We start from the raw sequence: 17,314 nt of genomic DNA on the forward strand, positions 1-17,314 counted from the left end.
TGACAAAACTCAACAGAGGATGGTGTGGTTCACTGATGATTCTTGCAGGTATGTTCATGGTAAACAAGGATGGAAGGCCGCAGCCTTCCAGCCAATGACAGCAACACTCCTAACTGACAAAGGAGAAGGTCAGAAGCCAATATGCTGAACTAAAAACTGCTCCCATGTCAATGAAGCATGCCTTCCTACTGAAGGCCTCAAATGTGATAACCTATACAGACACTTGATCAGTAAATAAAGGATGGGTTTTTGTAAAGCTCAGGGATGGACTATCCATAGCAAACCACTATGGGCTCAACCATAATGGGAAGACATCTGGGAAATGACAAGACTCATTCCCACCTCTGTGATCATGTGGATGCCCATGGTTCTGGCAATACTGAAGAGGCCCAACACAATACCTCTGTGGATGCAGTTACCTAGATTCTAGCAGTCAATATTCATCTTGCTGCCTGGATCCACACAGCCTGAAGTCATTTAGAAATGAATGGCTGTGTAGTTTGGGCTAAACAAAGGGATATTAGAATTACCAAAAATGATCTCAGCCAAGCTGTGGCTAATTGTGCTGCCTGTCAACAAGTCAAACATCATGCTACTCCTAGTTAAATTATGTCAGGCGCTGTTAAGTTGGGTATCATCCCATGGCAGATTATTAAATGGATAATACTGGTCCCATACCTCAGACCCCAGCAGGTATTAAACATGTTTTAGTAATTGTTGATAACTACACATGACAAACACATTGCTTTCCTACTAAAAGTGTTGTGTCGGAGGTGGACCCTTGGGCCGAGGTGGGGTTGATGCAACCTGTAGATAGGGAATTACAGGTCCCCACCATCAGCAGGTGGAGTGGGCTGAAGATAGAGGCCACTGGAGCTTCACCTATACCAGCCCTGGTTCCCCGTGGGTTGAGCCTCTGGGTGCTGGGGCCGGCAGGGCTTAGGTGGGCCTTGAATCTGGTTTGTGAAGAGATGTGGTTCAGCCCAGAGACGGCAGTCGATAGGTGGTGTAGTCCTACCCTGGACTGGATTCGGTACAAGAACTCAGGTGCCAATGGAACGGAAAGTAACTGGAGGCACTCATGCAAAGAAAGGCCGGAGCCTTGTAAGTCCATGTCCAGGGAATAGGCAAGAGGAGGCTTCACTGACAGGCTGGGATCAGGGCCGGCGGCAAGCGGAGGTCGTGGCAAGCAATGTAGAATTCTGGACATGGAGAAGTCTGTAGCATAGTCAATCAAGGCAATGGTCAGGGCACAGAGAAGGCAGACATAGTCAATAAAGGCAATGGTCAGGGCATGGAGAAAGCAGGCGTAGTCAAGGTAATGGTCAGGGCACAAAGAAGGCAGGCGTAGTCAAGCATAGCAGAGGTCCGGGACTGGAGATAGACTGAAGAGTAGTCAAACAAAGCAGAGTCGAAATCCAGTCCAACACATAGACAAGGCAGGAAGGAGGAAGACAGGAACCGGGAACCACAGGAATTAGGAACACGAAGTAGAGAGGATTGTCTTTCAGCAAGGAGTACGAGGAGTATGAGAAGACACGTTGCAAAGGCAATGCTAAGGAGCGAGGCCTGAGCTTATATACACTAACGTCAACATCCGGGGCTGCGGCCAGATTCCCGCCGTGGGCCTTTTAAAAGGATTAGTGAATGGTGCACATGCACCTAGGGAGGGGCGTGGCGCCAATGGCGGCATCTCTCCGCGAGCCATGCGAGACGCCCGACTAGCAAGGGCATCTTAGCTGGCAACACTGGGGACTATGGCAGAGCTGGAGGCACCGGAGACAACCCGAGGTCGGAGCTAGCGGCCCACCATGTAAGAAGGTGAGAGGGCCATGCCGTGGGTCTGCTGTAGGCGGCACGTGTAACAAAAAGTGCCAATCAGGATAGTACCCTGAAAGGATTAGATCAGATTACTTGCTTTCATGGTATACTGTAGAAATACAAACTGATGGTACACACTTAGGGGTAGATTTTCAAACCAGCGCGTGGGCATACGTTTGCGCGCACTACTCGGCACGCACACATGTGCGTCCGATTTTATAACTTGCGCACGCAGGCATGCGCAAGTTATAAAATCGGGCGTCGGCGCACGCAAGAGGGTGCATTAGTGCACCTTGCATGCGCCGATGCCCACAGGCTTCCCCTGTTCCCTCCCCCTAACCTAGCCTTCCCACCTCTTCCCCTAACCTTTCCCTCCCTCAGCCCTACTCCACCCCCACACCCCCCCCAAATTCATGTCAAATCTTTTGCACCTGCCTGGAGGCAGGCGCAGATTGTGCACTCTGGCAGCCTGCCGGCACATGATTCTCCAACACAGCAGCAAATGGCTGCTGTGTCGGAGGCCTCTGGCCTCGCCCCCGGACCATCCCTGCCCCCAGACCGCCCTTTTTTTGCAAGTCCCAGGACTTGCACGCATCTCGGGGCTTTACAGGCCTTTGGAAAATAGGCCCAGCATGTGTAACCTTTTGAAAATCTGCCCCTTAAAACATAATAAGATTAAATTATGGGCCCCGAAGAAAAGGCATTGACTATACCATATTCCTTATTATCCCCAAGTGGTAGAATTGGTGAAATGTACTAATGGTCTGATTAAGGAAAAATTGAAATTACCTTCCAGCACCAATTCTTTGGGAAACTGATGGAAACATTTACCTTTGGTAGAACAAGAACTTAATGATAGACCCAGGAGTGCAGTTAACCTCAAGTCCCATGCAAGATATTATACCCTCCAGCCCATGCTAAAGTATGACTGAGCTCCCTGCTTCCCTTCTGATGACGATGAGGAGGAATAAGTCCTAGCCTTTCATGCGGCAGAATGTACTCCAATATATGATAATGATTATGCCAATTCTGGTTCAGAAAATGGTGTTGTTTTATATAAGGTAATTGATCATTTTTCTTCCACCTTCCCTGGTTTAAAGGTGTGGGTTGCGTGTCCAACACTACACCAACATGGCCTTTACTATCTGCTGAAGTCATTACTTCGGAACAAGGACATGTACCTCCTGGCGATTCCAGATTTAAATATCACCTGCTATGTACCAGTCAAGAGATGTGTACACCGCGAGTGACTCAAGATACTATAGAAAATCTACTTATAGTATATGAATGCCTGGAATTCTTTTGACTTGTTTTGTTTTAATACGTTTTCTTATAATGTTCTTTATCCTTTCAGTGATGATAACTGTACTTCATCCTTGTCCCTTTGCCCTAAACAGAGTCTGGAATTTTCTTGACTCTGACACTGGCAAAAATTAGTGATGTTTCCAATTGTGTTGTACATAGTCCTGTACAACTGTGTACAATTGTGTTGTACACAGTTGTACAGGACTATGAGCCTATGTTTCGTTATTCCATTTTTCCTTCTACTTTGCTGACGTGTTATGGTTCAGATCTGTCTCCCTTATATCTATGTGGACACCCTAAATCCACATCACCCCTCAATACTTTATTTATCTCACCCCCAACCACTCACTGTTTTACAGTTTGCCATCATTCTCCTCTTCAGCGTACATCAAAAGTATTTAGTTATTTTACTAATTCAATGTTATGTGCTCATATAATCCCAAATACCGTTTTAGTGTCTTAACTGTTTTTCAACCACATAACTGTAGTTCCTGGGCTTTTAGGGACTGCAGGGAGGGATTCCAGATTTTAGATGACATGCTGTCACATGGTGGGAGCACTTGTAACCTTACTTCATGGCTTTATTCTTTAAACAACACATGGTGCTCCCATAACCATCCTGTGGTGCCCGCACCTTTCCTTGGAATTTTATTGCTCTCCTACAACTTGATGTTACTAGTAGCCCTTGTTTCCATGGTAAATGGGATATATTCCTTTTAGTTACTAGTCTATCACAATATGTATGGCATGTCAGTTCCCCCATGACCCGTACCCCTTGGTCCCTTCTGTGTAACTCATGAGGCACAGCTTATAGTACACTTCCATATCAATTTTCAGGTACTTGTGCTATTGCATACATCTACCCCACCCTTCAATTATATCCACAAATATCTTTCTTCCAATATAAAAGGGAGATTAGATACCAACTCCCATGAATATGCTGCTGAATAATATCTTCCTTTTACCTTAACTGAGCGCGGTGGTCTTATTGCCACCAGTGCCCTTATTTTCAGAGCAGGCCATTCCACTGCTCATCTAGCAACCTCTTTTAAGGTTGCAGGTTATAGTGGGGTTGTTTATAAACAGGTCTGCTTGCCAATTTGATCTACTATCTGATCAAATTTGAGATTTAACTTCCACTGTACATGACCATACATTGGTTCTTGATCTTCTTTTAGCTAAAGAAGGTGGCTTATGTACCACCCTCTAAACTCACTATGGTGTACAATGTTTACTTATCTGCAATAATGTTCCCATAGTATGTAACATATCCATTTCCCTTTGTGACTCATATAACCTTCCCAAAAGTTAATTAGATAAACCTGAATAGTGTAAACCTCTCTTAGGCCTTTGGGAACATGTTAAAACCTGGGGTGCCAAAATTTTAATCTATAACACTGTTGCTTTAGGTTGTGTTTTCCTTGTTTATTTATATTTTGCGATTGTGAAAATGTTCTTCCAGCACATCATTGCTCTTTGTCCAATTGTGGTTCAATCGTCTGATGTAGGGGAAAATGGAGTGTATTAGACAGGGACTGACAATTTTTTTTAATTTATTTATTAAATTTTCAAATATATCAAATTACATTGATGAGTATATATGAAAGTTTTTGTTGGTATACATAATTCCAAATTCTCATATTCCAACAAATCAGGAAACATACTTCAGTATAACACATTCCAAACCATTATAGGAAAAAAGGGAGAGACCCTAATCTGAACGGATTAATAGGTAATTACAAAAACATATTTATGCTAACACTAGTGAGGGTGCAGTTAACATTCATGTTTTAAGCCTATTCTGCTAGACCTATACGGAGTGAGAGTCGAAGTATACTCGTAGTTGTTCCATCTCTGTAAAAATGTATCTGTTATCTTGGTAGATCAACACACAGCGGCAAGGGTACCTAAGATAGAATTTGGCTCCCCTGGACACAATCTCATTCCTCATTTTTAGGAATTCTTTCCTTTTCTCTTGAACTTTCTTCGTTATGTCTGGGAAGACACGTACTTGGAAGCCATAGAAAAGCTCTGATTGCTTTTTAAAAGCTCTTCTTAGCACTTCATCTCTTTCAGATGTTTGGAGAAAAGAGATAAAAACTGTTGCTCTGTTTTCAATTTTTGCTTCAAAGGATTTCTCCAAAAATTCTGTTAAATTATCTTTAGGGGTAATATTTCCCATAGATTCATCAAATTGCTGCATTTCTTCTTTTTCTTTTTCCTGTCTACCTGGTAGATAGTATAGTTTAGAAAAAACAGGTACCATTTTTTCTGAATAAGCCAATATATTAATAAAGTAACTCTTTATCAGTTCTTTCAATGGCATCCATTTTGTTCTCGGAAAATTTAATATTCTGAGGTTATTTCTTCTCATTAAGTTTTCCATTGCATCCATCTTCCTTTCGACAAAGGATTCTGATTTTATAAGATTAACTTGTACTTCTTTAATCTGTTTAATTTCTTTTTCATTTTCTACCAGGGATTTTTCCACAGTAATTATTTTTTCCTCCAAAGCATTAGTCTTTCCCATATTTTCTTTAACCACATTTGTCAAGTCAATTATAGCCATATTCATTGTGGTCAGGGCTTTCCAAATTTCTTCAATCGTAATTTTTTAGGCACTCTTAAAGGATAATTCAACGTTACTTGTATACTTTTCCCTCTATCTCCTTTGTCTAGAAGGCCTTTAATGCCTAGTTCAGGCGACCCAGATTCTGCTGCTCCTTCCCTGGAGTCTGAATTAACAGAACTCACCGAAGTAGGCCTGGAATCCATACCTCTTCTCTGGGAGTCTTCTGATTTTCCTGCGAGCAGTATCTGCGTTTCCTGCATCAGTTGTTCCACCTCCCCTTCCTCCGGAGGTCTGCTGGGCATAGAAGGAGTTGTTGGCTCGCCGGGGCTAAGTGATATCTCCTCGGCCAAGGTGAAGGGCAACCGCTCTCTGCTTACTTCACCAGCGGCCCCGCTCTCTGGCACAAACTGCCCTGCCTGAAACGCTTCCTCAATCCGCGTCTGACGGTAAGAAGTCTCTGGCGTGGAAGCAAGGACCTCACGGATCCTTGCTTTTCGTTTTGTATGTGGCATGGAAAGATTTTCAAGAGGAAAACAATCTTAGGAAATATTGAGGCAAAATCGTTGAGAGACACGGAGCTCGGTCGCGTCCGTGCTCACGTCGCGGCAGCCATCTTGGATCTCCCGTCAGGGACTGACAATTTGAAGAACCTCGCTGTACAAGAAGGGTCAGTTAGGCCCCCGAAGAATTGAACCACTGAGCTGTATAAATTGTGAATATATATATTTAGGAATTGCTAAGCCTTGTGGCTTCTCTTTTCTGTTAAGCTCTGGAAAACTAAACCACTGAAATTTGGATTCTAGTGGTGAGTCTGATTACATCAGGAAATCTGCATTACTGAGCTACCTATATGTCACATTCTACTGACCTTTTTGACCCAAATGCTTGGCAGGGCCCCTGAGCCCTAGGGCTGGAATGCATGGGCAAGAAAAAAGTACGTAGCATGATTGGTGGCTGGGTATTAGCGGGAAAGTCAAAGAACAGGTATTCTATATAATCTACCTTATGAAACCCACACTTCAGTACTGGAGGTAATGCAAACTGTTTACGATGTGCCAGTACTCCAGCGCTGAAGTCCTAAGAGTTCTGGATTGTTCCATTGCTGAGATTCATGGGACAAACTCAGGGAAGTGAACAAATTGATTTTGATTTACTTATTCTATGCATATACTTTCTTGTATCTCATTTTCTATTCTATTTGTATTATTTTTCCTTGTTTACATAATAACTTATTCTTATCTGCATTGCAAGTTTTATTAGTCAAGTTTAATTTTATATACTTAAATGTGAAAATCAGCTAAGCACAGGCTACAGACATTTTCTGTTTGCCTGTGGGAATTAAGAAAGAGAATTTTTTAAAATTTAGATTTATATTCCACTTTTTGCAGCGCTTCAAAGTGGATTGCATTCAGGTACTGTAGGTAATTTCCCTATCCCCAGAGGGCTTACAATCTAAGGGGGTCATTTTCAAATGCTTATCGCGTGCATTAGCATGCTGGGGGAGGAGTTGAGGCGGCGGCTAGGTAGCAAGGAGGTAGACTCTTCCCTGCTGGTGATAAGGTAAGCAATGTTATCGTCGCCAGTAGCATCACCTTTCACAGTGGTGTGTTCTTTTTTTGTATTTGGTGAGGGTGGGCTAGGTTTTCAGGATATCCACAATGAATATGTATGAGATAAGTTTGCATACATGTGAGGTAATGCATGTAAATCTGTCTCATGTATATTCAGTGTGAATATCCTGAAAACCTAGCCCATTTGTGGCTCTTGAAGCCCAGAGTTGGGTATCCTTGTACTAGCACATAATTTCTGTGTAAGGATCCATTGGCTTGTTCTGTTTTTCTTTTTTTTAATTTATATCTTTATTGATTTTTACAAATTAATACAGAAACCATAACATTCACAAAGTAAATCACCCCATTATACTTCCATAATACTCCCTTATTGTTTTCATCAATATTTGAAATATTTACCCATCAACAAACTTAACTGAGGCTTCAAGAATATGGGAGTTTACTTAAACAATTTAAGATTATCTCTTCAATTAATTTCATTCACAGTTAAGCTCTGACTATATTTCTTCTATTCATTAGAAAGTGGGGATGATGTGACTATCCTCCTTTGCTCGATAAAATTCTTTAGTTGCTCGGGCAAGAAAAATATGAATACATCCTGTTCTTTTTTAAGCATACATTTGCATGGAAATTTCAGGGTTGCCGAAATTGCAAAAACTCTTTTCTCTTTTGTTGTGTAGGATATGATAAATCCGGAAAAATTTTCACCGTATTATCACAAAAAGTGATAGGATAGGCAGCAAAATATTTTTTCATTACCTTATTAAGGTCTAGGAAACTTTGAAAAGTAACTAACAATACCCCCCTATCTATTATTCTTTCTGAATTCTCCAAAAAATTTGATAGGTTACCTTGGAACGGCAACTCTAAAGTATTTACTACAGGGTTCTTATTTGGCAAGAAATAGCATGCATTTATTACAGGTATTTCTCCTATTGGAAATAATAGCACTTCCTGAAGAAACTGTTGTAAAGTTTCCATGGGTGTTTGCCCAACCACCCTAGGAAAGTTTAGTAATCTTAAATTTAATCGTTTAGAGTTGTTTTCATAGGTTTCCAAACGTCTATACATATATTCTCTATCCTTCACAACTACAACATGGAACTCCTGGTTCTTTTTCTTGTTCTGTTTTTCTAATAAAAAATATAGTGCTGTGTTAAAGCCTGGTGTAATATTTGCTGTTGTCTTTTCATAGGTTGGGTTGTTTCAGTTTGAGCGCTGGCAGTTAGTGCTGTTTTGGGAGGGGAGATTTACTATATTATAATTAAGTTTATGCAGGACTTTCTAAGGACCAAGCTCCTATATATAACAAACATTACAATAGTCCTAAGAGCACTTGGGCTCTAAATATATTTTCTTGTGGGCATCACAGCACTGCATGTCAATATATCATGCATGTTGTAAGTAATAGTTTTACCTCAAAATACCTTTTTTTTCAATGGCAACAAATGACAACCGGGACTTTTCTACCCTATGTTTCTGTGTGTACTGTATAACCTTCATTGGCGGTGAAATAGAGTTTAATTTTCTAAAAAAAAAAAATACCTCGACCTACCTCTGCTCCTCGCGTACCAAAGCAGAACGCAGGGCACGGGAGGCACAGGCACAGGTTCGTAACGTTTGTTTTCTTTTTTTTTTTGTACGGACAAGTCACGAGAGGCGTTCGGTGACGTAGCATCCGCCACTGCCGCAGTATTTGCCGAACGTCCGAACTTGACCCTCTTGCTCCCTCTGCCGGCCAGCGCCAGTCAAGGCGCCCCCCCCCCCGCCCCGATCTGCCTCTCCTCGGATTGGCTGCGCTGGCAGTGACGCAGGCGCCGTGCTCCCGCCCGCCATGGCAGATATGGATGAGGGAGACGAGCCGGGGCCTCCTTCCTTTCACGCCGGCTCGTCCAGCTCCAAGCCGGGGGGCGCCGACAAGATGTTCTCGCTGAAGAAGTGGAACGCCGTGGCCATGTGGAGCTGGGACGTGGAGTGCGACACCTGCGCCATCTGCCGCGTGCAGGTGATGGGTAAGGAGCGCTGGGAGCGTGCAGGGGGCCGGGTCGGGTGCTCACCTCCCCGGCCTTCCCTCCTTGTGGGGGAGGTGGGAGTTTCTGCTCCTTGAAGACTGCGGGACCGAACCGGGGGCTTTTCATGGAGATGGGGGGGAGGGGCGAAGATTATTCCCCCTTCCCCCGCCCGCCCGCATTAAAGCCTCGGACCGGAAGGTAAAATCGGGTCGTGTGAGCGACGTTAGCTGAATTTTTTTTATTTTTATTTATTTTTTTGCGAGACTGCTCGGTCTGTGTTGGTTTCTGGTACCAGTGGGCCTGCGGTATGACGTCGGCACCGCTGTCAGCAGTCAACACTACAACTATTATTCATTTTCTTATATTCCGCCATGTCTAATCTCCTCGTTATTCAGTGCAAATAATCTGTATCCTTAATTGGTTTGATTTCAGCTCTTGCGGAGTTTCTCCTCATCTAAAAATAGCTACAGTGCTTCAGATAAATAGGTGATGCGGGACTATTTCTGCATTGTACAGGAATTAGGAGGCCCCAATATCTTACCTGTGAATGCCCCATAGTAGTGAGTGTTACAATTTTTGGCATAACAAAGAGGGTCTGTCTTATTTAATCTTTAAATATCTCTGAGTATTGGTAAAAATCCTTCCTTCCGATGTTGCTTCTGTGAAGATGGCAGGCATAGAAGATCTGCAACCACAATAGTGCTGCAATTAAATGGTCAAGAAAACGGGGTCTGGCAGTAGGCCGGAATACTAAAGAATATCCAGACAGCAGGAGTTGTTACAGATAAACCAGGTGAGCCTTCTGGGATTATGGCTCCCATATGATAAAGTGTATGAGTAGCAAAACATGAGAGATTTTTGCTCAAACTCTTCAATGAAACAAAAAGATGATGCCCAATAAAGACAAATTCTAGTCCAAGATGGGTGCCTGTATAGAGAATAAAAGCATCAATACGGATTCTTTATTAACAGAAGGAAAAAAAGATGTGGAATCGGAAGTTATCTGATGATCAAAGTAGCAATATTAAACAGAAAAATAATACAGCCAAGAGATCAGAGAAAAATATTACATCCATTCAATCCTGAATAACCTTTTGACTTTCAGCATGATTTTGGAGTCCACTTTTTGGTTGAAGTATATCACAGCTATCGAAGAAAATATTTGGGGCTTGAAATGCTGCAGTATGTAAAGAATTGAATAAACTCTAGCAAAACGTTCAGTATCTAAGGAAGGACATCTTTCCTAGGAAGAAGGCTCAAACGAAGTGTACAAATGTTGCAGCTGCAGTGCTAATTACTAGTTATTAAGCACTTCTCAAGCGATTTAACATGTGCAAGGGATGGCTGTGTAAATACACTGCTTTGCTAAAATGACTCCCTCTTAGTTTGTCACTTCTTCATATTGAAATAGCTTGGTGTTGTTTTTGACAGACTTTTTTTGCCAAGGTTCACGAGACCACTCTTCTAGTAAGCAGTACTTGGTTCCAAACCACCTTTAGTGTATGTAGGTGTATGTTGTGAAAATATCTTTATTGCACTCTTTACGGCACACCTTAGCCTTTATAACCATATTATTTATGTATTTATTTAGTCGTTTTATATTCTGTTCCAGAATAAGATCACATCGGTTTACAAAATCAGCGATCATATTCTTAGTCAACAATTACATTCTGTGCTAGCATTCATAATATAGGTCAACATCCCAGCAGATATGTTTCAGCTCATATTCTTATATATTTTTGATCAACACGAGTGCAGATTTTTGGACCACTTCATTTTCATTCATTTTCAAATTCAACATTACAGCAGATGCAGATTCAAGTTCTACCTATACACTTTACATCACTCATTACTTATCGCTCACTTCACTACTTTTATCTCCGGTTACTGATGTTGACGTTTTCAGTGTATCTGTATTTTATGTTAAATCTTAAGCTTTTCTAAAGAGCCATGTTTTCAGTTCACCTTTGAAATTAATTTTTCTGTTATCTGGTGTAATGATTCTGGAAGGGAGTTCCCTCAACTTTGGGGCCTGTTATGGAGTACATTTGGTGCAGTAGGTGTGTTCAGAGTGGATGGCAGTAGGTGTGTTCAGAGTGGATGGCACCTTTTAGAAGTGCTTTGTGACCTTTAGGATTCTCTGTGGTGAGTAAAGATGAAGCATGGGTCAGTATTGTTGATGAGATTGAAAATTAGGGTTAATACTTCATAATGTATTCTGGATTGTATAGGAAGCCAGTGTAGTGCCATCAGCAAGTGGGTGATATGGTCAAATTTCCTTGTCCCCAGTAATAGTCTTGCAGAGGCATTTTGGAGTAATTATAGTGGTTTCAGTAAGCTTGAAGGTAGGCCTAGTAATAGGGAGTTGCAGTAATCTAGGTTTGAAAATATTAGTGTTTGTAGGACAGAGCGGAAATCCCGTGTTTAGTAGATGTTTCAGCAGGTGTAAAATTCTCAGCTTGGTGTATCATGTTTTTATTTGTTTTTATGCTTTTTCGTAATGAAGTTCTCCTCTATCTGTATTCCTAGGTCTCTTACTTGATCGGATGGTGTAATGTTAATAATTCCAAGGTCTAGTGTTGGCGGTTTGATTATCGTCGTATCTCTCCTTAACCACACAGTTTGTTTTTTGGAGGTTTAGAGTTTCAGTTGAGAGAGTTTTTGTTATTTCCTTCATGTATGTTGACAGAGATGATGCAGTTTTTTCTAATGTTTTGTCGAAAGGCATGTAGAATTCTATGTTTTCTGCATGTAGGAAGAAGTTGAGTCCTAGATTTGCCAGTAATGCGCATATAGGCAACAGATAAATGTTGAATAGGGTGGCTGATACAGGTGTCCCCCAGGGTTCAGCTCTATCAATTGGGAAGGTGTCAGAAATGTGATTGTCTAGTTTGACTTGAAATGTCCTTTCTTTTAGGAAAGAGGAGAACCATTTGTTAACATTTCCGTCTCTGTTCAAATTTCTCTTAGTTGGCATAGCAGGGTGTGGTCAACTGTGTCGAATGCTGCTGTAAGATTGATTAGTACCAGGATATATATGATTCATTGTTGTCAAACCCCCTTAGTACAGGGGCGGCTAAAGAGATGAAAAGGATTTTTTTGGGTTTTTTTCAGAATCCGAAATGGTATATATTACTGTTTTTTGTTTTTACTTATGTATTTTTTAAGAAAAGTATGTAAACTTAGATTAGTTTTTATGAAGAATGTTTTTTTGAATTTGGTACTGCAAATTCAATGATTGTTAACCGGCTTGATATATATTTGAAAGTCGGTATATAAAGTTGTATAAATAAAGTTGTATAAATAATATCATTGTCTTCCAGGTGCTTCTCTAATTGTGTTAACACTGCTTTTTCTAGGTCTTTAGCGATGAAAGGCAGGTTGGATATTGGTCAGTAATTGTCCCAATCGTCTATTCTGCCAGTTTTATTTTTTAGTATCGGTTTAATTACCACTTGTTTTGCCCTGTCTGGGACCAGTCCTTCTGCTGGCAGGTGGTTTATTATGGTTGTGGATGGAGTTATTGTGCTGTTTACTGTTTTCAGTGCACTTGCAGGGATCAGGTCTAGTGGGTGGGTAGCAGGCTTCGTTTAAGTGATGATTTGATTTATTTCAGAATTTGACTCTGGGTTGAATGAGCTCCATAAAACTTGACCGGCTGTTCCATCAGACTCTGTTGTCGATGAGCTGGTGGAGAATTGTGTCTTTAGGTTATTAATTTTGTTTAGCGGAGATTTGGCATATTCATTGCATGAGTTCTTTGAGAACTGGTAGAATTAGAGACGGAGGAGGATGACTCCTTGATTAGGTTTTTAACTGTTTTGAAGAATAATGTGGAATTGAATATTACACCACGAATGTTTTGCATAGTATTCTTTTTTTGCTTTATTGATCTGTTCATGGTATTTTGTTAATGGGGAGTTGTATTTTTCTGGTGAAACTGTAGTTTGGCATTTCTACCATTCCTTTTCTGATTTTTCTCAGGGTCTGTTTAGTATGTCTTAGCTCTTCGCTATACCAAGGTTTCTTTTGTTTAGCTGTTGCTTTCATTTTGGAACTTTTCTTTTTTCTGACGGGCATAGGATCCGCTATTTCATTGATGATTTTATCTCAGGAGTCAAAGGATGTGGAGGCATTATCATGATTAAACTTTTATTTTTAATTTTCTTCAAGTATTTCCAGTTCTATCTTTTTTTCTGTATGTGAAGGATTGATTATTATTTGCGTTTGTTTGTTGTGTGGTGAGGAGGGTTACTTCTGCTTTTATTAACTGGTGACCAGACCAAGGCAATATCTTATGAGAGGAATTGATGACACGGTTGTTGTGACTGTGTTGAAAATTTAGTCAAGCATGGGTCCTGCTTTGTAAGTGGGTTTGGTTATAAATTAAGACCATCCCATGGCTTCCATAATAACTAGGAAGATTTCACATGCTGTAGATTTAGGTGTGCCGTCTACATGTAGGTTAAAGTTGATTCAGGAGCTGGAAATGTTTTAGTGAAGATTTCAGTTAGAGATGAGCGGTCTTTTTGGAGTGTTCCAGGTGGGCAATAGACCAAGCCAATGTTTAGAAGTGATTTTAGTATTGCAACTTCATAGGAAGGGTTTATCTCAACTTTGTAAGGTTTAAATTTCAGTTCTTTTTTTAAGACTATTAATAAATCCCCAGAGAAAAAAAAAAGGTGGGGAACTGAGATATCGTAGTGGGGGTGATCGATTTAGTTTAGAAGGACATTATCACTAGTTTTCAGCCATGTTTCTGTAATGCAGAGGATTGAGGGATTTAGTTTCTCAAGTAGATCATCTTAATAGTGGAGTTTTTTGTCTTTTTTTTTAAATAACAATTATGCATTTAGTTATAGGAGTGTAAGCATTAGGCAGGGAGAAAGTGCAGGGGAGTTGTTACTTAACTTGGGATAGATCAGGGTTTCGTTCTTTTTGCTTGTGTTTTGAAGTTCTCTGGCACTTTCCATGTTTTCCATGTCCTGTGATGATTTCGATGGCTCCGTTTTCTGATATGTATGGTTAGGGCTGGGATTAGAATTTAATTATATCAGGCACGAGCCAGACAGATAGTAAAGCCAGCAGGTAGGAAATCTGGCTAGGTGGTGAAGTCCGCTAATTAGTGAAGTTAGCTATATGATAGGGGCAGCCCTGTAGTAAAGCCAGGCAGGAGATAATAAGGTAGCTACTTTGGGCTTACATTTCAGGCGCACAGAGGGGCAAGCTCCTTTGTTGTGCGCACGAGCGCCTTTCGGCATTGCTGCCAGGATCTCCTCGCCGAGATGGTGGCAGGAGGGCTCACCTACCTGGTGCCGGCGACATCTCCTGCGCGACTTCCCGCTGCCCCCAGTGTCGGCGCTCCAGCCGTGGACCCCCGCTGTTGAGGTCGGCTGGTCTGCTCTCCCCTTTCGGCACACTGCCGGGGATCTCCTTGCGTAAAGCCAAATCTCTGGTAAAGCATCAAAATTCCAGCCGGCAAGAAATTCTGGTGCTGAGTTAAGTGTTCCCTCTGCCACCGACGCACGTCTGACTTGGGACAAGTCAAGTCCCTTTACACACGCTGAACTTCTCAGGTTTCCTAGTTATCGTTAGGGGTGATAATTTCACATGCTTTCCTGCAGTTTGGGCTCCAGAATTAGATTCGGTAGATTATATAGTACTGAAACTTTAAACTGTGCAGTGACTGCTTGGATGAACAATATTATACAAGTCTGCCCTATTGTGGTGTTAATAGGGCTCTATGAGAGCCTTCTATGCAAATAAAAATCTTTACAGAAAGAAAAGACTTCTATGCATGTTGTACTGCAGCACAACCTCTTGAACAGGGTGGAAATGAAGGTCATCTATTTTATACGGTGTGATTATTGAAGTGACTTACATTACTAGCTTTCAGGCGCTAATGCTCTCTTTCTTGGCTGAAACAGAATGAGTAGGTGAGAGTAAAAGAAGACATTGACAATTAGCGTCAAAATTCTTACGTTCCTGAGTAGCTCTGAATTACCCTTTTAGTATCTTGATGGTAAGGCCAGTGAGGAGGTCCTGTAAGAATGCCCCTCCCCTATGGAGCTTTGCTCTCTTTTGTGCTGAGTAATTTTGTGGAGGTTTATTCTTGTCTTCAGCTGTAGCATAGGCTTCAGCATTGGACTGGATTTGGAAAATGGTCTTTGCCCTATTACTCTTTAAACCAAGCTTGTGCTTCTCCCCCTCTGCCATAGACCATGCTGAGTGGCTTTTTAAACTGGGGGGGGGGGGGGGCAAGAGCTTGGCTCTGCATCGAATGGAAAAGGAGAGAGAGAGGAGGAATAAAGCGATGGGAAGTGGTGCAGGAAACGCTTGATCTCCACTCCCCTGCCAGGTTTGCTTCATCTTCTGTGGGAGGGGAAAATGTCTAGTCGGAGTAGTTTTACAGGCTTCCTGTTACAGGTGTTCCAACCTGAGAAATATTTTCAATGTTATCTTTCTGCTTTTTGCTTATACTGCATTTATGTGCTTCTAGATGCTTGTCTTCGATGTCAAGCAGAGAACAAACAAGAAGATTGTGTTGGTAGGTTTCGTTTATCTTCCAAATTACAACATGTTTTTCTCTTGTACAAAGCTTTGTTTACAGGAAAGTGGATGTTGCATTCACTGAATCAGGCATTAAAAAGACAGTAAAGTGCTGTTCAGCGTTTGCTGGGAGGATGAAAGCACCCCAAATACCACCTACCCTATACAAGAAATAGCATTGTTGCATATTTATTGTATAGATCTGTATTCTGTTACCCCTCTCCGTGCTTCTCGTACATGTCTTGGTGGACCTCAGTGCTTCTGGGGATTGTCTAGTGCTTGGGCTGGGTGGTGAATAAATTACTTGCTTAATGTGACCTGGTCCTAATATTTCTCTGTGGAGTTGGGCTTCTTTTCTCTATATCCACTTTAATACTTGAAAGGTATAAACTATGGCTTTTTTTTGGGGGGGGGGGTGGGGAATGCATGTACCTTTTACTGGCTGATAGTTTCATTTGTCATATTTTATAACTGTAGATTTTCTCTTCTCTTGCAGTGGTCTGGGGAGAGTGCAATCATTCTTTCCACAACTGCTGCATGTCCCTGTGGGTGAAACAAAACAACCGCTGCCCACTTTGTCAGCAGGATTGGGTGGTGCAGAGAATAGGCAAATGAGAGCCGGGGTGCTCGCTGGTCAAAGCAGTCCTCGTGGCCCGTGTCCCGTCGTACATCCTGCTAAGGAGTGTGAAAAATTGGAAAGCAGGCCCTGTCTGTGGACTTTCAGAACTGGAGGGGGAGACCAGGGGAATACACTTTTTGTGGAGTGACTGTGGCAGTGTCTCGTAGCATCAATGTGGCTGGGGAACCGTGCTCCGGCATCCCTCCGCCACTTTGTGCAGTGCTGTGTAAAATTGTTAACCTCTGCTGTGAAGTTTGGAGATGCTGGTTTATCTAACAGCTTGCCTGAGTTGTTTGCAATTCACTTTGTCTAGGAAAGCTGGTGGGAGTGCATCTACTGAATGATGATGGATCCATCCGTGAAGAACCTCTTATTAATTCTAGACTACCAAAAACAAAAAAAAAAATACCATCCAAATCATCTTTTATTTAGTCCAGACAGTTGTATGTAAATGTTAGCGCTTCATGATGCACCTTTTTTTTGCAGGAAAATAAATAGTTCATGATTTAGACTTATTTTATTGATGTTGTCTTTTAATAGCATCGTACTCATCGCACTTAGATTTCAACAAGTGACTCGTTTCTGGCTCTGACCTCCAAAAAAGCTTAAAGAAAGCTACCGAATCGATGGCAGCATGCCGCATTGCTCTGTCATGAGTATCGATTGCAATGACACGGAGCTCGCGTTGTCTATTTAAAATAGCGCGGGCTTCCTGGAGACTCTTACACAGCGGTGAGCAGTACAGTTATGTGGGAGTCTGGCTTTTCACATACGAAATGTCAGTTCAGAGTGTGCTTTCAGAGCCGACACGAGCATATCAGAATATCTGTGCTTTTATAAGCCCCTGGTACAAGAAAAAGGGGTC

General features: G+C 41.8%; 1 protein-coding gene and 1 long non-coding RNA gene across 3 annotated transcripts in view; one reads left to right on the forward strand and one right to left on the reverse strand.

Moving 5' to 3' along the window:
* The window catches only part of LOC115098793, a 51,911-nt gene extending 42,922 nt beyond the window's left edge, over positions 1–8,989 (reverse strand). The window contains exon 1 of the long non-coding RNA XR_003858613.1: positions 8,825–8,989. This is a non-coding gene — a long non-coding RNA (uncharacterized LOC115098793). The remainder of the gene's footprint in view (positions 1–8,824) is intronic.
* A 39-nt stretch (positions 8,990–9,028) lies between these two features.
* RNF7 (ring finger protein 7) lies at positions 9,029–16,964 on the forward strand. Of its 2 annotated transcripts, none has more exons than XM_029615736.1 (3): positions 9,029–9,274; positions 15,781–15,828; positions 16,327–16,383. In XM_029615736.1, exons 1-3 carry the CDS (start codon positions 9,104–9,106, stop codon positions 16,381–16,383), a joined length of 276 nt encoding a protein of 91 aa, XP_029471596.1. In that variant the 5' UTR covers positions 9,029–9,103. The 2 variants fall into 2 exon arrangements, with proteins under 2 accessions (XP_029471596.1, XP_029471595.1); XM_029615735.1 differs by having other exon boundaries at positions 9,070–9,281; positions 16,327–16,964.
* The last annotated feature ends 350 nt before the right edge of the window (positions 16,965–17,314 follow it).

Source organism: Rhinatrema bivittatum, chromosome 9, assembly GCF_901001135.1.
Source record: "Rhinatrema bivittatum chromosome 9, aRhiBiv1.1, whole genome shotgun sequence".
NCBI lineage: Eukaryota > Metazoa > Chordata > Amphibia > Gymnophiona > Rhinatrematidae > Rhinatrema > Rhinatrema bivittatum.